A 22,105-nucleotide genomic window follows, 5' to 3' on the forward strand; every position below is an offset into this window, starting at 1 on the left:
TGGACTCTGCCCTTGCTCGCTTGACATCTGCCCAGTTCATTCTGAGCCTCTTGCCAACAGCGGCAAAAATAAATCTTTAATTCTTTATCCCCAAGCCCCCGGTGGCATCTGTAACATAGTAAGGCCTCAGCATGAAATAAAGCCGCCTCCCTGAGCCCTTTTCCCCGAGGACAGGCACACCCACTCAGAGTTTGCAGACTCTGAACACTTGGAGCCCAGGCGCCTTTACCTACAAGCTGATCGCTCCGTTTGCATGTCGTCTCCAGGATAATTTCCTTACAGTGCTTTCCAAAAGCAGCTTTTACACATCCTGATCATGTTCCTGAAACACCCCTGTTATTGCTTGTGCCCACCGTTGTCAGTGGATCCTTTGAAGCAAAAATCTGCTTAAAATCAAATTACTCTGTATCTTAGGAAATAAAAATGTAGACAGAAATGACTAAAGAAAAATGTTACATTCAATAGTCAATGTTAAATCACATGTTTTATGGTTCTGAGATATAAACCCCTATCTCCAAAAAATTTCTAGCACACAGCTAATTTGTGTGAATATTATTGGGGGTGAGACACAGGGAGGAAAGATGATATAAAAGTTAATATGCTTTTGGCAGCAAGTAATAGGATGTTTGTCTCAAGAGAGCTTAAACTATAAAGGATTTTTGTTGGCTCGTGAAAGTGGAGACTCAGAATTCAGCCTTTTTTATTTCCTCACTCTGTCCTCCATTTGAGAGCTCTATTCTTACAGAGGCAAGCGGTTGCCAACTGGGACAACATTCTTGACAAGTAGGAGAGAGAGTCTCTTATCTAACTGTGGAATTAAACTTCCCCCTCCTTCAGTCTGACTGGAATAATTTAGTGAATGTACTTGCTCCTGAACCGAGAACTGTCACCAGGGAAATGCCATGCACTGATTGGCTTAAACCTGTTTCCTAAAATGATTCTTGGCAGAGGAATGGAATTATCACGACTGACTCAGGCTAGATCTGGAGTCAATGCCCTTGCTCGCTTGAAGAGGAAGGATGAAGCTGATGTTCACACACACGAGAGAGCTAAAGAGAGGGGTCCAGTCCCTCGTTTGGATCGAATTACAATGAAAGACTGAAGAACATTCACAAGACAAAAACAAAGTCAAAATGGACATTACAGCACAAGTGAGAAGTCCACACCAGAAACCCTGAGGAGGTCTCTGAACTTCCCATAGGATGTGAGAAAGGGAGTTGAAGCTGATTTTATCAAAGTCATAAAGCCAGGACAGACTGACCCAACTTCGTCTGGGTAACACCTACAAAATTTGTCTAACAATAAGTAGGCAAGGGGAGGGGGAACAGTGAGGAGGAAACACGGTTGCACAAAAGAAAGTACTAGACTAAAAATGCCAAAATGTGCCAGTGTGGTTGTGTAAGCCTGCAATCCCAGCGACTCAAGAATCTGAGGTGGGAGGATTGCTTGAAACCAGGAGTTCAAGGCTGTAGTGAGCTTAGACATACGCCTGTGAATAACCACTACACTCCAGCCTGGGCAACATAGTGAGTCCCTGTCTCTAAAAAGAAATGAAATTTTTTAAAAAATGCAAAATATAATAGCATCTGCCATTAGGTGATGAAACTATGATTGTTTTTCTCTCTTTTTCAAGTTTTTCTGTTTTTCTAATAATCTTAAAATGAGAATATATTTTTTATAATTAGAAAGTATTAAAGTCGTTAATGGTGGCTTCCAAATGTAACTTCTCCCTAAAATTCCTGTGATTCATTCTTTATTCACCATCCACAAAAGCCACAGGCACAGTAATAATTTTTCCAATATTTGTTAAGCATCGAATTGTCAAGCTCTTCAGAGGGTTGGCAAGATAAAAGTCCCTAATTAACAAATACTCAAGGACTGACACATCTTTTCCGTAATCATGTTGTTGTTTAAATTGTGGAATATTTGTGGTTGGAGGCTATGCTTAATTGTTAAAAAGTTAATTGTTTTTGAGTCAATAAGTGATCACTCTGGCTCCCCAAGAGAGACTAATTAACTTGGAAAATCCCAGTGAGAACCCCAACTCCAAGGGGAAGCACATTTATCTCTAGATGACTTTCCATATGCGACAGAGTAAGTTCTTGAAGGGCAAGGATTCTGTGCGCTGATTATCACATTGGCATGCACAGATAGGTGCATCACAAATGCTTTTCTTAATAGAGATAACAGCAAACAAACTCACGTGGGGCCATACCCTCTTTAATCAGCTTCATTATTTTCTCTATTTTGTACTATGTGAATCATTTTTCTTCCTAATTTTTACTTTCTTTTTTTTTTTTCTTTTTCACATTAACCAGGTTTTGATGAGTGAAGATTCCACTCCCTGAACTCCTTGTATATCAGAAAGCGAGAGATTTTGTGTCTTCCTGGAAAACCCTTTATTTATGAAGGACTCTTCCATCCTCTTAAGCTCCAAAGCTGCCTCTTCCTTCCCTATCTCGGCAGGGACACTGCTGACACGCCTCCGACCACGAGCACGTGGCCAGGTCTCCAGATCCATGCCTAGCCCAACTATCTCAGGACATAATTTTCTCTACTTGGAGTTTGGTGAGAACTACGAATTTCTTAACGTCATATTGATTTTGCTTAAAATGAAAAATCTTAAACCTGTGGAGGTCAAGGGTGAAAAGAATTTTAATTATCTTAAAATAACGGTGAAAAGGAACTGTAGAGATTTCATGACTTTAGCTCCTGGTGAGGTTGAAAAAATTAAAGGCCAAAGAAATTAAACTTATCCTGTAAATGTATAGAGCTGGTCAGTGACAAGGACAGGATGATGATCCCGTCTTCCTGAGGCCCTGGTGATACTGGATGGTCCTCTCAGCTCTGAGCCATGCAGCCTGTCCTGGTGTCATTGTGCACATGCTGCCCCACAGCAGTCACTCTCATTTAAATCCCAAATGTAGGTATATTACAAATTGCCTGCAAGAGAAAAGCAAACTGATATCTCAAAAATGTGGACAGACAGGGCATGTCAGAAGAGCGGTATCAGTCAAAATCAGATGGTGCCATATAGCATCCTGTCACACAACTACCCATGAAAATGCCTCGGTCAGGGAGCGGGCAGTGTGGAGAATAAAACCACCTTCTGGAAACCAAGTCTTCTGCTTTGGGAGATGACTATGTAATGAATGGTGGAGAGTAGTTTCAGTTCTGTATGGAACACAACTACTGAGAATCATGCTGATAATCATAGCAATTTTAATACACGTTTTTAAAAAGGGCTTCCTATATCCCGGGTGCTATGTTGTTCCAGTTGTCCAAATGAAAGCTGAATTCTGTCCATTCTACAATGTAGGTCTGCCATCTAAAGAAACATCTAACCTCTATCTCAGCCGGCTGCCTCTGCTCATTCAGCAGGGTGCCAATTTTCCTTCACTGGAAGTGTGCACTCTCCCTGTAGAGGAGCAAGATTCAGCAGTTTAGACAACATGTTTTCTTACCCTTTGAATAGTCAGACACTGACTAAAAGAATAAAGGTGACCGATACACCTTTTACCACCAAAAGCCCTGACTTCTAAACCAGTTGTATTCTCCACCTGCACAATCATATGTATGATCCTCCTCTCTTCACCCAAGATAGACATGAGCAATGGAGTGCACCAACCCTAGCAGCCATTGCCTCCCTTTCCAACTTGAATCCACTTGGCAGGCCCAAGCAAACATACTGCCCAGGGCTCATGTACTTGTGCAACTTCTTCTCCCCACCCCCACACACCTTGTCTCTGGGCTTGGTTTTAGGTCTGGCTTTGACCCATGAACATTAACAAGCAGGGTGTAAACAGAGGCTTGGTAAACCCTTGCACACTGGAGCTGCCTCTCGTGGTACACTCTGTTGCGAAGTCGGTCTTGTCTCCATGCTATAAAGAAACTCCAGCTAGACTACTGAAGATGAGAGGGCACAGGCAGGGAGCTCTGAAGGTAGAAGCCTTTACATGGTTCACCCCAGTTGAGCTGCACATTATCCCTCAACCACACAGGTACAACTGAGGCAAAAGAAGTGCTTGGCTGAGCCCCGTACACCCACAGGATCACGAGAAAGAATAAGTAGCTGTTGCTCTAAGCCACTAAGTATTGGGGTGGCTTGTTACACAGCAACAACTAAACTGGTGTATCTCTACTGGAGGTTTTAAAGAGTCCCTCTATATCCTCTCTACACAAGAGCAGAAAGGGAGAAGAGAAATTAAGGCTTAAAATATCCTCAAGGAGTAATAGTTCTACCTACCTCAGGCAAAGTTCCTTAGCAAATTAGTCATTTTGTTTCTCTCTCTAATAAGGATAGTAGCAACCAATCCTATGTATGTCCACATGTATAGTGTGAGGTTAGAAGAGGTGATATATTTATTTATTCATTTACATCACAACTTGGTCAAGAGGAGATTTAGACAGGCTAGGGCAATTGGTAAAATATTTTTCATGCCCAATAAATGAATGTGGTTCATAAATTTCAGGTATTATTATATTTATTGAAACATTTCTTCACTTATAAGCCCTCACTGCTTCCTGGTCTCCTCTATCAACATTTTTACAAGAAAAAACGTTCATTGCTTTACCTAAATAATTATTAGCCTGATTAATAATTGATCCCTTTCTACCGTTTCCATTTGGAAATAGAAACACTTGGCTTTCAGCAGTACCTGATCAGTTTTGGGGGTGACGGTGAAGTGATTTAGAAAAGGAGCCAGTGTAAAGAAAGGGGCACTGAGTAGGACAACTGGGCCGATTAACCATGTGGCTGGTGACATGGAGGACTGTCTAACTTTCGGTAGGCTCTCAGCCACACAAGGGCCAACCACAAAAATCATTTAAGTTTGTCACAAAGGCAATAATTACTCATATAATGACTCCGCTTCATTCTCATCCCTTAGGCTGAAATAAGGTAACAAAGGAGGTAAATTGTGTAGATAAATTAATGCATTGCAAATCCACTCATCAGTTACTGTGTCTGGTTTTAGATCATTAATGCACAATAATAGCCTATGTGCAGCCCTCCTAGCTTCATGGTCTGTTCTGAGATTTTTATCTCAGAGTAAACATAGGAACCCAGGAAGAGCCAGGAGAGAGAAGGGACACAGGGGGAAGACACTCAGAGTAGGGAGAAGTTAGGGAGTTCTAGATGACTTTTCTGTATGTTTTTTAACCAATAAAACCTTTGATAAATACATGAGTCAAGCCAGTCTAACTCTTTCAATTGATACTGCTGTGGTTGGCGACATTTTAGATACATCAGTCCTAAGTTCCTATTGAGTATCTCTTAGTAGAGATACTTGAGCAGATTCAAAACAGAATTCTGACTCAGTCAGCTGGGTCTGGTATAGTCTAAGTCCATGACAAATTGGAGCACAAAGAGTAGTCAATCTTTCTGATTTTCATGGTAAAATCATTTCTTATATTTACTCCTGAAGCACATGAATTGTTTTTCCAACAATACTGATACTTGTCTTAAAGTGAAACCCTGAACCTGCTATTATCCAGCAACTGTCAAAGAGTGACCAATGCAATTGATATTTCCAAAAGCTTGTGTACTAAGGGATATACTAGAATGTCTAAGTTCTATTTATGCTTTAAGTTCAGACTATAAGAATACACCCAAAACAGCATGCTTGGACTGTAAGAATACATGGCCTCATGGGAATGTTTTCCAAAGTGACAATCAGCATATGCCACGTTGATGTTATACCACTTGCTGTTGGATTGAGAGGAAATGCTAGAAGCTGCTATATGGAGAATGTTTCTCCATCTCATGCAAAGCCAGGTAAAAATGTAAAATATTCACATCAACATTTTTGGCACCCAAACTCAAGGGAAGAAAACCAATTCCCCTCTAGAGCCTCCAGAAAGCAACACAGCCCTGCCAACCTCTTGGTTTTAGCCAATGAGACCCATATCAGATTTCTTACCTCCAGACCATAACGTAATAAATCTGTGTTGCTTTAAGCAACTTATAGCAGCCGAAGGAAGCTAATACAATGAGGTAAGTTGGAAGTACCTGTGGGACATTTAGGAGGAAAGCAGCAAAGGGCAATGGGATCTTCTGCTCCAGAATGTCTTCTCTTTTTAAAGATAAATGTTGGGTTCCCAACAACATGCATCTTTCATGTGCACTCTGTGCCTCTTCAAGACTTGGTTTTATTGTTAATATTGCACATTGTACCAGATAACAGGGGAAACTGTGGTTGGGGGACTCGGGCTGTTAAACGAAGACTGTAAAAATGTAAGAATGTACCAGTCTGCAGCAAGAGCTTCTTGCATGACAAGAGTCAAGGGACAGCCCAGCACAGGGCTAAGGAACACGGCAGATCCGTGACTTCCACATGATGCCTGGGCCACAGTCTTGCCTACTGACTCTCTAAACTACCTTTGTACACCGAATTCACAGCTCCCTGCTTCACCATCTGCAGGATTCACTTGTCAGTTTTCAGAGAGGTGGGCCGCCCCCGACAGTTCCACCAGGTCAGCAGCAGCAGCCGCGGCAGCTTTGTTCCACACAGCCAGCCTGTGCAACGAGGAGTGTGATCTATATAATGTTGCTCTGATTTTATAAAATTAGTGGAAATGAAAAAAAAATGAATGTGCTGTTACCCATTAAAAGTGTAAGCCTCATAAAATTTAATAGAAATGAAGATGGAAATCCTTAGGAATCAATTGTCATCTCAGTGGGATGCCCACAGGGACCCGAGCTCTTGGACTGAGGGTCCTGCTGTGAAGGAAATTAAAGGAATCATTGAAAGGGGTCTACTAGGAAGACCATGCAGAGTGAGCATTTACTGAGTGCTTACTGTGTACCAGCACTTTACATCCATAACCTCATTTGATCGGAGGATGAAAGCATCGGCTGATTGGGTAAGTGCCATGCTTATCCACTTGAGAGGTTAGAAAGTTGTTTAGACTCAGAAGGGTTAAAAGGCTAAGGAGCTTAAGGAATCAGAACCAATAAGTGGCAGAGCCAGAATTCAAGCCCAAGCAGCCTGACTCCTCCCCATGTCCCTGGTTGCCACCATCACCTCCCATTATCACCATCTTGACATCATCTCCCTATCTCTCCCTGCACTCCTTTTATCTTGTTCAGACTGGCCTCTGGGACATACCAGATGCCCTTCTGCCTTGGGGCCTTGGAACTTTCTTTCCTTTTAAAACACTTCTCTCCTAGATACTTCTCATTCCTTCACTCCCTTTGAATCCACAAATGCCTCGGTGTAGCACATGGTCACATCTACAGTGGCTGGATGCTCTGTCCATGTGTCCCAGGAAGGCCCGGCCAGGACAGGGGAGACAGCCTGGGACTGGGTGTGGAGAAACCTCTGAGTCCCTCTAGGCTGGGGTCAGCTGCCCTGTGGAGGTCGGGAAACCAACGCCTGGGGTGCTTTCGGCACCCCCCAGCCACATGTGGAATTAGGTGGTACAGTAGTTTTAGTTGCATGCCATGCAGTCTTCCCATTCACTGTGGCTGAACATCCAGTGGGTACTCCTAAAAATTGTATCATGGCCTGTGCAGCGCCATGTGGAGCACAGTGGATGGCTCCATCCTTCACAGGATGACCTTGAGGCTGGAGGGTAAAAGCAAGAAACTTCCAGCCCCTCAGAATAGTCGTCTCCCCAGGGTCCCATTTCCCGGAGCCCTCAGTACAAGGGCCGCATCCTCATGGCATGATGAGAAGACTGACTTCAAGAAACTGAAGAAATCACACAGAACACAACAGCACCTCTTGGCGCCCTCAGGACCTGGGAACCCTGGTCCTCAGCTCTACGGCTGGTAAGGGCTCACGGTGCCTTTGTCTCTAACCTCTTTCAGGTGATTTACAGATCTTGGATGTCTCCTCTGCAGGTTCAGGATTCAGACAGCCCAGTGAGAAAGGCAGTATTGTTTCCAGATGAGGAAACTGAGGCTCAGATCACTGGCTGTCTCAGCTTCATCCCACACTAGTGCTTCTCTGAGCCCGGACTTTTGGCTCCAAGAATAGTGCTCCCTCCAACACACTGGGACATCACACAATCTGTGAGGAACATGTAGTCAGCGGGTGCTTACTGTCAGACTGTGGCTGCAGAATTCAGAGAACCCCATGCTGAATGAATTAGCACTTCAAATTGGTTGGAGATGCATTCCCAGAACGCCTCTCAGTGTATGTCACAATGCCTCCCAACTAGTGCTTCTTCAAGATGTGGCTAAACACCTCCAACAAAATTCTTTAATAGAAAAGGCAAGAGCCATTATTTCCATAGGTCAGAATTTATTTCATACCATCTCATTTATAGCATTTTCAAGTACAACATTCTGCTCAACATCATCTACACTTGAAAACAGAAAAGCACAACTTGGTAAGGCACCAGGTTACGATAGTCTGGAGAGAAAGCCTTGCTCCCATTTTGGCTTGTGTAATACCTGGGTAGTTTCTCTTGAGTCTGTCAAGCAGAGAACAAGGTTATAAAAGGTCCATTTATACATACATGGTAACAAGAGAAAACAAACAGTTTTGAAGTATGCTGTATTTTTAAATTATAACAGTGGCCTACACTTGTAGTTCAGCCAAAGTGGCATTCTCTAAAGCAAAATTTTTATAAAATCTTCTCTGCAATACCAAGCTGCAAGTTTAACAATTTTTTAGCTTTGAAGCAAACCAACTTTATATTTAACTCAAGCACATACTTTAAAAACATTTTCGGCCCCAAACTATGTTCACAAAGAAATAAAAATGGAGGAAAATCTCAAGTATAATCGTACCTTTACTATTCTATAAAATGCAGCAATATATTTTAAAAAATGTTGCATGTAAAGGTCAACCCACTAGATTTTTAACACTAACAGTCCAAGGTGTTATCAACCCCAGTTAAAATTCAACTGTTTGCATAAAGCTTTCAGAACTGGGCCACACAGGTGTGCTTCACTAAGCACTTTCCACCTGTGGCCTAAAGGCAGGAGGTACGGAAGGCCCCTCCAGGGAGACCAACTGCAGCCCCATATACTGTCACATGCATAAAACTTCTTTCAAGTGTTGTGTTCTATCTTAAAAATGAATTTGCACTATACTCCATGCTATTTACTTTAATATAAAAATAGTGTTTCAAATCGCTTACCAGTTAAATAACTCATCTTCCCTCCCACACCTCTGGACACCAGACAGGCAGCGCCCAGCCTGGGAAGCCTAGCTTTCCACAGATAGGTAAGTCGGGCACGGCAAGATAAGACTGTATATGATTAGGTCTATTTTAAGCTTTTCCACAAATCATTTTATTCCTTCAGGTTGTAACTAAATGCTCCAGGAAACTATGACCGACATCAATTCCAATGTGTTGAATAATCAATAGTTAACAGTCTATGTATTTTAGTGGTTTAAAGATTAATCTTTTGTTAAACAAAGAAATTTGTTGATTTTATTTACTAACAGGAATAAATAGAACCCCTAACCTAAAGTATAACCTGAACTTTTACTTTTTCTATAGAAAAACACAAACTGGATTTCTTTTTAATATAAAAAAGACAACGCAAAACCCACAGAAAAATAAAACTCTTCTATCTAACTGGCTTTACAGATTTCCCTCGTTAGTTGTGGAAGTGACTTTGGTGGCTCTGGTTCACCCACCGCAAGCCCGACACTGTTAACTCAGAGTGTTTAGGCTGCCTTGTGGTGTCTTGGAAGCATTCCTACCAGAGTAAAAACTACTCTCCTGAGATGGCACATTTTCTCCAGAAGATTCAGCCCTAAAAGCTGCCACCTTGAAGGATGTATTTCACTGTCACAGGAAGCAGCCAAGCATGGGGGCCAGGGTCCCGACATGCACCTGGCTGGCCCCACGCCCCGCCCCTCAGGAGTCCTCAGAGTCCACTGGTGTCTGCTGCTACTGCCCTGAAAGTCATCTGTGGCTTTAACTGGTGGTTTTGACAGGTTTCAAGAGATGTTCATTTTATTTTTTGTTTAGTTTTAAGATGTCCTCAAAAATGTATATATTAAGATACACTTAAAAACATACTCTGAATATAATAAAAAAGATGTTGGTTCAAAAAAGTGTCAACAAGAAGAGGAAGCCAAGCTTCCCTAACATCTGTGTTTGTGGCCATGCTTTTCCCCATTAACTGTGTAAAAGTCTGAATCAACAGCAAAGACAGCCATACAGACCTATGTATCTGTGTGCATGAGTGTGCGTGGGTGTGCACACAGAGACGTACATCTTGGCTGACTTAAGAAAAAATGATCTGTGTTGTGTCCCACAGACATTTGCTGTTGGCCTTTCAAGAGTATTCACCTCCCTGCCGAAGAGACAGCTTGAGTATGGAAGTTTAAAAACAATCCAGATAGGTGCTCCCTGTTGCCGTTGTTACCTAGGATGGAGGCAGCTTGGTGCATGTGTTACGGTACCGAAAGCAAATGTCACTTTCTGATCTCCACAGGAACCACTCCCTAAAACATGAGAACTCCCAACTAACACTTCCTCCACACAGCACTTTGCCTATGTTCATACGTGTCAACACAACTGGTCTAAGAAAGAAAAGTCCCAATCAGCAAGTCTCCTTTTTGGTCTACACAGTGCCAGAGTCAGTGGGATGCTTTTTGCCCGTTGTTTTTAAATCATAAGCAACAGGTATTAGCAAATGACAAAAGTGACTGCTTTGAGGTTTTGTAGGCAGAGGTCTCTCATTTTTCCCAGATTTTTGCTCCTTAAAAAAAAAAAAGGGCATGGTTTGCATGGAGTTTCAAAGCTAAGAACTGTTCTTACCATGGTTGACCTGTGTACATAATGCACTGTGCATTAAGTAGCCCTTAATCTAGAGAGGGTTAACCATAGCGTTCCTCCCTTTTGCTCTTCTGTACATTATAATGTAGCAGAGCTTCATTCTTGACATCCAGATTTGAGGTGTCTTCTTCATATTAGATATAAATTAACCAGAGGTCTAGAACTCTAACTTTCCAGAGATGTGAAAAAATTTTAATTTACTTCAAAAATATCTTGCATAAGTATTTCATCCCTAAGCTCAAACAAACAACAAGAAAATTAAAGGCAAGAAAGAATACATCAAATTGAGAGCTCCTCCTATAATACATATACACACACTCTCGATATAGGTTCTACACAGTAAAAGAAGTTGTTTCAGCTAATATAGCCACTAATATTGATTTCATCTGAAAATAGCCTTTCTGGGTGTCTTGCCAGCATCATACGAAACAGCAGTACTTCTTCCACCAGGACTTGGAGAGGTTTTTCATTTTATCTGGAGTCCTGCTTTTAGACTTCTTTGGCTGTTGCTGAGTGTCCGAGTATTGAATGCCAGCGACGATGGCTGCATCAAAGACCTCTTTGAGGTTTTTTTGAGTCAAGGCTGAACACTCGATGTAGGAGGCGGCTTTGATTTCCTCGGCGCACAGCTTAGCCGCCTCTTCAGGCACTGGCTTTTCTTTGCATTTGTCCAACTCAATGAGGATTTTGACGTCTTCTCTGAGATCTGACTGCGTTCCAACTAGGATGATGGGGGCTTTGGGACAGTGGCATCGAATCTCCGGCACCCATTTCTCGCTGACATTCTGGAAGGATGAGGGGCTCACGACACTAAAGCAGAGGAGGAAGATGTCCGTGTTGGTATAGCAGAGAGGCCTCAGCTTGTCAAATTCATCCTGCAACCAAGCAAAGTACCCAAAAGTTATTTTTTTTAATGAATTCTCATCAGTAAAAAGATCATCTTCACATTTTTCACGAAAGGGTCCGGCAGGTGATAGAAGACCCACTGGTTCTAGAAGGAAGAGCCAGCATTCTTGAAACGATCCTACTGTTTACCCAAGTGGTTCTAGCGCACCAGCAAAGGTGTGGCAGCCATCTGCTTTCAGGGCCAGCTATAGTCTGAACACTGCCAAATACGTTCACCATGTTCATTGACACTGAAGACCTACTTGCAGCTTAACATAGAAAAAGTGCTCAAAGCATGTGGGTTCTAGAAATAAAATGGACTTAAGCTTTCAGCTGAGTGTAACCCAAACTTACTCTCAATTCTTGGTACTTAGCTACTCTTCCAGGATTCAGACCACACCCTTATTGATCCTCAAGACTCCCACTCAACCCCAGTCTATGAACACAGCTCCTCTCTTTACCAATCCAGCCCTGCCTTTTCCCACAACAGCTCTGAGTGATGCCGATTTCATGCCATCTGCACTGTGCACACGCTCCGTCCACACCATGCACAGCAACGCAGAGTAACGATAATCAGATGCAAGGCCAGACCAGAAATGGAGTTGAGGACCTTTGTCAGTCCACTGTCATCAGTGACTCAGAAAACGTGTGCTTCTCAATACCACATACAGACACTGGTTAATACATCCTCATTCTGGCTGTATCTCCTCTTCCTCCCTCCCTCCTACATTTTCTCCTACTTCCTTTATCCTTGCCAATACCCATGGCCTCCGTGTACAGCGCTTTGGACAGATATGAACTGGAGAATGACCCTACCCTTAAGGTACAGAGAAGTGGATGGGTTAAGTTAGAGTTGAAATAAACCAACGGTTGTGCTGCCAATGCTCTCCGGCAGTCATCCATTTAACAGACACACTGAACATCACCTACACTCAAAGCACAGTGGCAGACGAAGGGATTTGGTTGTGAACAGAGAGATGTTGGTCTCCAAATTACCATTTCTTTATAGAAAACACCCTATAGTTCCCTATAGCACCATATTCAGCTAATTGAAAACTTTCGCTCAACTCTTTTGTAGAAAAATATTTACTCTTTCCTATTTAAAATGTATATCTGTTGGTGCCAACCATCCTCAGGTGTAAATAATTTCCCCATGACAAGAAAACGTTCAATGGCACTCATGTTTTTCATTACTCAATTGACACACTCTGATGATTTACCAAGTACTATCTACATCTACATTATTCTCCAACCGTGGCTTTTTTCTCTTGGTATAAAATAAACCTGTAACTTATTTGAATATACTTTCTTCATTTGAGGCTCCATGTTTCAATTACGGGACGACAGCTGACCAACTAATCACATTAAAGTCAACCAGCTAAAATGTTCAACAATCAATATGGCATTTCAGAATGTCACTTGTGAGGCTTCTGTAAGCGAAAGTTGAAAAAGAATGACTTAGCCAAGTGTGGTGGCATGTGCCTATAGTCACAGTTACTTGCGAAGCTGAATCGGGGGATCACTTGAGCCCAGGAGTTTGAGACCAGCCTGGGTGACACAGCAAGACCCCTCCCTCTAAAAAAATTTTTAAAAAGAAAAAGAATGACTGACATTTCTTCATGCCAACTTTGTGATGAATAAATAAACACAGAAACACAGCCAGGTAGACTATGGCTCCAGTTCCGAAGATCTTTTAATGGAATGCTCCCTTTGTTCTTAGAGGGCCTCAAAGAAAGAAGTATAAAACTGAGACCAGTATTAAGGCAGCCCCCTCAGGTAGCTGCACCCCTGGCCGTGCCCTGGTATCTGGGGTTGCGTTACTGAGAAAAATAAAGGCAAGCACAAGGGCTGGGCCTTCTGAGTGGGCTTTGGAAAGCTATCTCCCCAGATCTCTTGAGATTCTGGCTAAGGGGCTTGAGAAGTAAAACAGAAATTAGACCCTCCTGCTCAGCGCCTGACCAGAAACCTTAGATATCTGATGGAATAATGCAATACACACGTGCAATGAGGACAACTGGAATGCACCTTTAAGAAAAGGCATTCTGAGGCCAAGCAATTTGCACGTGCTTGCCAGGTCTGTGGTACACACACTGCACAGGAGTCTGATCAGGGTGGGCAGGGCAGAGAGACGAGACTGGATTCTATACCCCTCTGGTCTAGCTGCAATTTGATATTTTTTTTTCCAGTATAAGAGTTTTCCAAGTACCTTATGGGTCAAAAGGCTGAAGAATTTTCAGCTTCTATTGGCAATTCTCCAGTGAACTACTCCTATTTCAGCAATACTTTTTTCTCTTCTGCCAAAGGTATGTTTTTTCAAGTCTCCAGTCTGTCTCTGATCAATCTGCCCTTGAGTGAGACTGTAAGCCCAGTGTTAAAAACTCCTTTTGACATCTTATAGACTCACCTACCCTCCCTAAAATGAAAAGCCAAAGGTACAAGAAGTGATTTCTTCAGCCTGTAGAGCCATCCATACTCTGCTCCCATCAACTTCTCTGGGAAACCCACTCTCCAGCTCCACATCCCCAAATTCCAACCTATCTGCGCTCACATTGATTCTCCAGGCATCTGAAATGGAGGTCAGTGGAGTCACTTAACCCTCAAGGCTCTCATGTCAACTGCCTAGAAGAGGTACGTGTTCCTTCCTCCGTAAGGAAACATGGCAGGTATCACAGCGAGTCCCCTAAAATGTATTTTATCAGGTCAGGACTAGGGAGAGTAGAAAAGAACTACCATTTTGACCAGCTTGGCTAGTAGTCTAAATAAAGACTAATTTATAAATGGGGGATCAGGAAAACAAAAACAAAACCACAAATACCTGACTTATCTTACCAGCAGTGAATTTTTCATAGTTTTTGAAGTTGGTTTTCTATAAATTTTTCGATGGTGGTCTTATTTATTATTTAATTGGATGTACTCTTCTAACCAGCACACAAAGGTTAAGAAATACAGTAAATCTCATTGAAAATATTGCTGAGGGGCCAGAAGAATAATTTCCAAATAAACTGAAACTTACAAATGTAGTACCAAAACCTTCGTTTTTCCTTAATTATAACTTTTTTGTGTAAAAATACTTCTAAAGTGATGCTTGTGCTTTCCTGATTTTTGCACAGATTATACTAAGGAACAATTTAACTCTTCCTTGATGATTCAGACTCATTTTTGCAAAGTTTTTCTGGTAAAATTCCTATTTGTCTTTCAAAACTCTGCTCAGAGGTTTTCCCGCCAGGCCCAACCAGCCTGCACCTCTGAGCCTGAGCCTCTTTTCTTCCCTTCGCTTGCTCCTTCACAAGCTTCCATAAACTAGTGTGTCTTTCCTCCACACTGTAAGTCTATTAAGGAGCAGGTCCACAACTTAGGTTTGCACCCCCACCACCTGGTCTTGCTCTGGTTCATCCATTCCAAAACCACGAGATTAAGCCCTGCTATCACTCTGCTGGGCACTGGGCACAAAACCCCAGCTCCAGAAGCTGCATCCTGCTTGAAGAGTCAACACTTATGGGGAGTCCAGTGGACAGTGATATTTGAGTGACATCCTGGGGCAGGTAGGTGCACTGAGCTTCTGCTCCACCCTGTAAGCCTCCCTGCTAAATGTGCCTTTGGACTTCCTGTGTTTTCCTGACTTCCGTCTTATCTTCAGGGTCTGACTTCAGTAGGTCAGATGGCTATGTTTACTGAAATGTCCCTCTGCCCGTGTTTTATTTATTTATTTATTTTTTTTTTTTGAGACAGAATCTCACTAGGTCACCCAGGCTGCAGTGCAGTGACGCGATCTTGGCTCACTGCCACCTCCGCCTCCCGGGTTCAAGCAACTCTGCCTCAGCCTCCTGAGTAGCTGGGATTACAGGCACCCGCCACCACACCCAGCTGATTTTTGTATTTTTAGTAGAGACGGGGTTTCACCATCTTGGCCAGGCTGGTCTTGAACTCCTGACCTCGTGATCCACTCGTCTCAGCCTCCCAAAGTGCTGGGATTACAGGCATGAGCCACTGCGACCGGCCACCCGTTTTAAAGCTCAGAAAACCTGACCCGCTGGTAGGCAAAGCATTCTCACTTCATACAAGGAAATGAGTTTGAATTATAACCACCACCATGGCATTCAGAAAGATTTCAGTACTAGAAGTGACGGCATTCTTTGATTTTTCTTTTTTTTTTTTTTTCCAAGAGACAGGATCTTGCTTGCTCTGTCAGCCAGGCTGGAGTGCAGTGGCACCATCATAGCTCACTACAGTACAGCCTCAAACTCCTGGGTTCAAGCGATCCTCTCACCTCAGCCTCCTGAGTGGCTGGTGGCTGGGACTACAGGCAGTGCCACCACACCAGGCTAATTTTTTTATTTTGTAGAGATGATGTCTTGCTATGCTACCCAGGCTGCTCTCAAATTCCTGGCCTCACGCAATCCTCCCACCTCAGCCTCCCAAAGGGCATGAGCCACCACACCCAGCCTGATTTTTGTTTTCTACAGACGATAGAATACAGACAGTGCTTGGTTTTTCCAAGCTGACGTACTCCCAAGCTATGGCCTCCACCAGCCTGGTGTTCCTTGGAGATCAAGGCTCCCCGGTCTTATGTCATCTTGAGGTTTAAAAAATAAGATCTGTCCTCAGCTCTGAATCTGCTGTCCCAGAGTAGGTGAGCAACTTGGAAGCTCTGGCTTAGATGAGGCTCTGTGGGGCGGTGGCAAGCCAATGCCTTCATAAACATAGATAGTCATGCCATGGCACCTCAGAAAGTGAAGGGGCACTTTCATCTGCCTACAAAGTACCCCCGGAACTTTGCTGAACTCTAGAACACACTAGAGAGACAAGCTCATTAACTATCACTTTGCCAAAATCAAGTACCCCTGGGTGTTCACAAGGCACAGCCTGACTTCAATGACTCGACTACCCACCAAGGGGGGTGGGGGTTCTTCTGGGGAACACAGTGAGGGAATCCTATACTCCCTGGCTATTTTCTTCAAGTGCCCAGCCCTTGAGACAAAGCATTCACAATTTTTTAGAATAAGCCCAGTTAGTTCATCCCTCCAGCTTAGGACTGCTCTGACAAATGTATCTGTGCTTCAAGGGATGGGGCTGGTCCTAGCGAGTCAAACCATAGCTCAGGAAGGGAACTATTAACTCTTACTGATGTAATTCCATCTTTTTCTTGAACAAATTTCTTAAATATCTGACTCACTGGCCTTTAATAAAACGATTATAAGATATCACTAAGTTTGGGAAATGACGACAAAGCATCACTGAAACTTTTTCATAAAAACCAGGGAGTAAATAATAGAAACTCCTATAAGATAAGAGCTGTTCTTGACCGTGCTTCCTCCCTTGCCTGGCTATGCAGAGCTGGGCCAAATCCTGCTTTATTAGTTTGGAGGTATCTTCCTCTGCTTCCTGCCCGCCAACCCCTGGCCCCTGCCCACCCTCAGAGAGGGGCCAACAGCAGGGGTGGGTCCACTTCATGAGGCTTTCGAATGACCTAGTTACTGACTGGGGGAATCAAAGGTTATTTGGAAATCTTTAAAAGGCTGTTTCCTTTCCCAGCACTGAGCTGTAACATGATACTGACCTGTCCGGCAGTGTCACAGAGTTGGAGTCTCACGGGCCGCCCATCCACAGACACCACCGCTAAAAACAAAACCAAAATGGCAATCAGGAGGTGTCTTTTAACTCCTTTTGGAATACTAATAGTTTTAGCTTTCACCATCATTCTCACTCCAAACACCTCTGCTCCCATTCTAGGTCCTCTAATGAATTAAGGACTAGCCTAAAACAAGGAGGCCCTGTGGAGGCATTTTTGTATACAAACCCAGCGCTGGCAAGTCACTCCACGAACCAGGCAGCAAATCCCTGAACCCTTTGATGGTGCCCCCAGAAAGGCCTATGCTTTTCTCTCAGTCCTGGAAGATTTATTTTCCTGTCACACTTGTTTCAAAGGACCTAAAAACAACACTGGGGGTAAATGGGAAGTAACCCTGCAGTTTTAAACCAGTGGAAAACCTCACAAATGATTCTGTTTTCCCTTCGGAAAGGTTCCCCAACTTCAGGGTTTATCATAAAATTCCAGTTTGTTTTGAGAACATGCGCAAACACAGGCTGCCCGCATTGTCCTGTTTAAAAGTGAGGACACTCTTTATCTCTATGTCAGGCCAAAAGGAGGATTAAAAAAGAAAAGAGAAAGCCATGCCCACCTTTCCACTGGGATTTGGGGACTCAGGGAGTGTGGAGAGGCCTGCAGCAGGACATGTCGCGGAGGTTTCTATTTTAACTAAGCAGTCAATTTTGTCTCTTTCTACACAACTTTCTAATTGTTTCTCAATGTTTATACTAGTCAGCAGCAGGGGTGGGGTGGGGTGGGGGAGGGGAAGACACAATCCTCTGCGGTGGGAACCCACCAGTACAGCACCCATTTTTCTAGGGTGCCTTTGGGATGAAAGGAAGGTCAGAGAAGCAACCTTTTCTCTTAAGAAGCGAAACAGTTAAATGTTTCACACTAGCTTCTGTGAATTTCAACTTTTTCTTAAATTTCAAAAAGACCTGAATATCGAGATAGAGAATTCCTTTATCTTTGTATCTACCAAGGCAAATGACATCGCACCCGGTACATAAGAGCTTTAAGTAGCTTAAAGGGATCCTGAAAGGATACCAACAATCAGAATCTGAGCCCATGTGGGCAGGGAAGGTGGTGGGGCTCAGAAGAGAGAAATGGTGTTTACTTTCCAGGTTTCATCCAAACCTAAGCCTTCACGAGGGCCGCTCGCGCTATTTTCACTAAATCAAGTGTTTTCCCGGCGTCTCCGCGGCACGCCCCTTGAGAGCTAAGCCGCCTAAAAGGAAAGGAGCGAGGCTCAGGTAAAGGCACCTGCGCGTCACCTTCTGATTGAAACTGCAGCGGCGCCAGCGACGTCGCCCTCAGGAAACTTTGCTCTACGCAGCAAACTGACCCGGCAGCCAGAACTCAACCTGTTTCACTCCTGCTTATCTGTTGCTTAAATTGTGAGAATTGTGAGATTTTTTTTTTTTTTTTTTTTTTTTTTTTTTGGCAACGGCTCTGACTGCCGCTCAGCCCTCCTCTCTCCAAGCTCTGGTTGTAGGGCTCCCCATTCCCCCGTGGTCCTTTCCTGTTAGCTCCGTGCTTGCCCAGTCCCTGACACTTAGGAAACGTCCTACTCGCCTCATTTGTCCGGCTTCCCCGCTGGAGCCGCGCCCGGGGCCCTGCAGCCCCCTTGGGAGCCCCGCGACCCTCGCGCCACCCTCCTTCCCCTGGACGGACCGCGGCCACGCGCCCCCGGCCCCGGCCCCCGGGCCCGCTCACCGGAGAAGTTGTCGAAGGCAGTGGGGATGTACTCGGTGGGGTAGCCGTTGGTGGTGTAGCTCACCACCAGGCTCGTTTTGCCCACCGCACCGTCGCCGACCAGCACGCACTTGACGCCGCGCCCCTCGGCACCCCCCGCGCGCCCTCGGCCCCCCGGGTCCCCAGGCCCGCGTCCCCCGCGTCCCCCGCGCTCCCGACGCGGCGGCACCGGAGGCGCCTCGCAGCGGTCGGGGAACGCGGGGTCCCCCTGCTGCGGGGGCATCGATCCGCGAGCGCGGGCTTGCGGGCTTGCGGGCGCGGGCGAGCAGGGCCGGGCCCGACCGCCCCTTCGCCCCGGAGGGTGGCGGTAGGGAGGAGCTGTCACCGACAGCTGCGGGCGCGTCCCCGGCCCCGGAGAGTGGCGGTTCCAGGCTGCACGGCTAGCAGACAAAGGCGGCCGGGGAGGGTCGTGGCTCCGCGCTCCGGCAGCGCCAGCCGCTCTGCCCCACGCGATTGGAGGACAGCGGTCCGAGCGCCGTGGATCCCAAGCGCTCTGTCTCCGCCCGGCTTCCCGGCGACACGACGCGTGGGGGGCGGGCGGGCGGGGAGGGAAAAGAGGCGGGTCCGGCCGGGCGGCTCGGTCCCAGCGCCAAGGCCACAGCGCCCCCCGCCTGCGCGCCGCGCGCCTGCACCCGCGCCCGAGGCGGCGCCGCGACCCGGCAGGCGGGGACTGCAAACACGGGCGCGGGAGGACCCGGAACAGACGCTCAGGAGGTCGCCTTGCACCCGGTCCGGGGAGCGGCGCCCGAAGGAGCCGGGCCAGCATCGACAGCCTCCTCCCCAGCTCCCGAGAGGGTGACCACCGCGCGACTGGCCAGGGCGGTTCCGCTTTCTGGCGCCCACACGAGCCGGGAAGCCCGAGCCGCCTCCTATTCCTCTCCGTGGAGCCCCCGGCCGGCAAGGGCTCCACCCAGGGGGGAAGATGAAGTGTCCTGGAGGCCTGTCCTGCGAATGAGATTGAATTAACAGACAACCTTTTTCCTTAAGTCTTAATTGCAGCTGATCGTGTGATTTTTCTCACTTTGAAGCAAAAGGATGCCAACTCCATTGTGAATGCTCCTTTTACTTTCTCTTTCGGCATGCCGTGAACCTTTATACATGTATGCTCCGGCAATTTTTTTATAGCCCCAATTCCTTCATTTACTTAAAGATAATTCGGAGACAAAGTATTCCGTTTCCCTTTGATTCCTTTCTCTCTCTGCCTTCCTTCTACATATGGTCAACAGTCCATTCAGAAAAAGGACTGCTCTTCTGAGCCAAATCAGAATACAAACAGTCCTGGGGGTGTACAGTGTGCTGTGAGAAGAGCCACATATTATTAATACACATATTGATGCTAGTGGTAGTAAAAATAACAATAATAAATACTGAGCTTTCATAATGTGTCAGATACTGTTGTAAGCACTCTTCATGAACTAATTATTTTAATCTTAACATTACTTACAGCCATTTTACAGATGAGAACACCTGAGGCACAGAGATATTAAGTAACGTTTTGGGATTTCACAAGCTAGTAAGTGGCAGTGCGAGGATCCAAACCCAAACAGTCTAGCCCCAGAACCTGAGCTTCTAACTAAAATCCTGGAGGCAAAAATAAGAGTGTATGATAAACATAGTCTTGAACGTATAGCCATTGTCAGAATGCAGGTGATGGATTTATCAAGAAGTTAGAAGCTTGAAACCAGGACTCCTGACTTGCAAAAGACACTTTAACCTTGCTGGGAGATCTAGCAATGTGCACACATGGTAATATGTTTCTGCAAATTTTGAAAAACAAAAGTATTTTAATCACCACCAGTTAAGTTTACTGTCTTTTTTAACTCTAACTTATCCTTATATTGATTGATTTTGAAGAAGCCAGGTTGTTTGGTGTAATGGGATACAGAATCAGGATGAAGGTGAGATAAGGGGGATGTCAAGGATGCAAAATTTATGACAAATTGAGCATTCAGAGGCAATATCAAAAAATAAAAAAATTAGAGGGCCCTTACTCTTAGGGTCAGGCAAGTGCCAATGTTAAGTTTTGAGCCTCAGTTACCTGGCTTGCCTCTCCCTAGCCCTGGCCATGATGACAGGATATATTTGTGTGGTTTACAGTTCTCCTATGTAGATGTGTTGTTGCTAGCCATCCAGGTATAGGAATGGCTACCACTGACATACCTATGACCCTCTGTGAGAGTCACATTGGTGTCCTCAACTATCTTACTTTCCCCAACACTAGAACGGTTCCAGTAGCAAAAGAGTAGCAGAGCTTGAGATGGGCAGAGCTGGAAGCTAGTCTAGCAATTCTTTCCATCATAAAACACCTAATATCGGCTGGTGCGGTGGCTCATGCCTGTAATCCCAACACTTTGGGAGCCTGAAGCAGTCAGAGCAGATGAGGCCACGAGTTTGAGACGAGCCTGGCCAACATGGCAAAACCCTGTCTCTACCAAAAATAAAAAAATTAGCCGGTTGTGGTGGCTCACACCTGTAATCCAGATACTCCAGAGGCTGAGGTGGGAGGATCACTTGAGCCTGGGAAGTCGAGGCTCCAGTGAGCCCTTGATCAGCCCAGCCACTGTACTCCAGCCTGTGCTAGAGTGAGACACTGTCTCAAAACGAAACAAATAGAAAAAAACACAATATTGTTAGAGAAGGTTTGACTCTCTCTACTATACCTGATCAAAACGGAAGTTCTCTCTTGTCAGAAAGGTACCTGTACTCTAAATGCAGCAGATACCGTTATAAATGCACCATACATCTTTGAAGAAAAATCACATGAAATGAATGATCTGAATTCCCACGTTTGTAAGAACACGAGGCTGTAATAGTACAACAAAAAGCAAGTTCACCTGTGTGTGAAGTAACTTCCTATTGTTCCTATAGAAAATATCTTACAAAACTGAATAAGTCATCAAAGCGTATGTAACTGAAACATGTAAATAGTGTCATAGAAGTGTGTCAAGTAGTTTATTAAAATATGTCTTATGTATTTTGTTGAAGTTTATGGTGTTTGTTAGCCTTTTAAAATTTGTAACTTATTGTGATGCATTTCTCACTTTAAACATTTGTTTTTGTATCTAATTTTCTATTCTTAATTTTGTATTTTTTTTTCTTAATGAAGTCTCACAAATGTGATAAGCCTCA

General features: G+C 44.7%; 1 protein-coding gene across 1 annotated transcript; it reads right to left on the reverse strand.

Annotated features, from left to right (window-relative positions):
- Positions 1-8,229: 8,229 nt before the first annotated feature.
- Positions 8,230-19,471, reverse strand: LOC105499135 (ras homolog family member U). Its single transcript, XM_011771595.2, has 3 exons — positions 18,938-19,471; positions 17,192-17,250; positions 8,230-11,624 (listed from the first exon to the last, which is right to left on the reverse strand). Exons 1-3 carry the CDS (start codon positions 19,197-19,199, stop codon positions 11,169-11,171), a joined length of 777 nt encoding a protein of 258 aa, XP_011769897.2. The 5' UTR covers positions 19,200-19,471; the 3' UTR covers positions 8,230-11,168.
- Between the last annotated feature and the right edge of the window lie 2,634 nt (positions 19,472-22,105).

This window comes from Macaca nemestrina, chromosome 1, assembly GCF_043159975.1.
Source record: "Macaca nemestrina isolate mMacNem1 chromosome 1, mMacNem.hap1, whole genome shotgun sequence".
Taxonomy (NCBI): domain Eukaryota; kingdom Metazoa; phylum Chordata; class Mammalia; order Primates; family Cercopithecidae; genus Macaca; species Macaca nemestrina.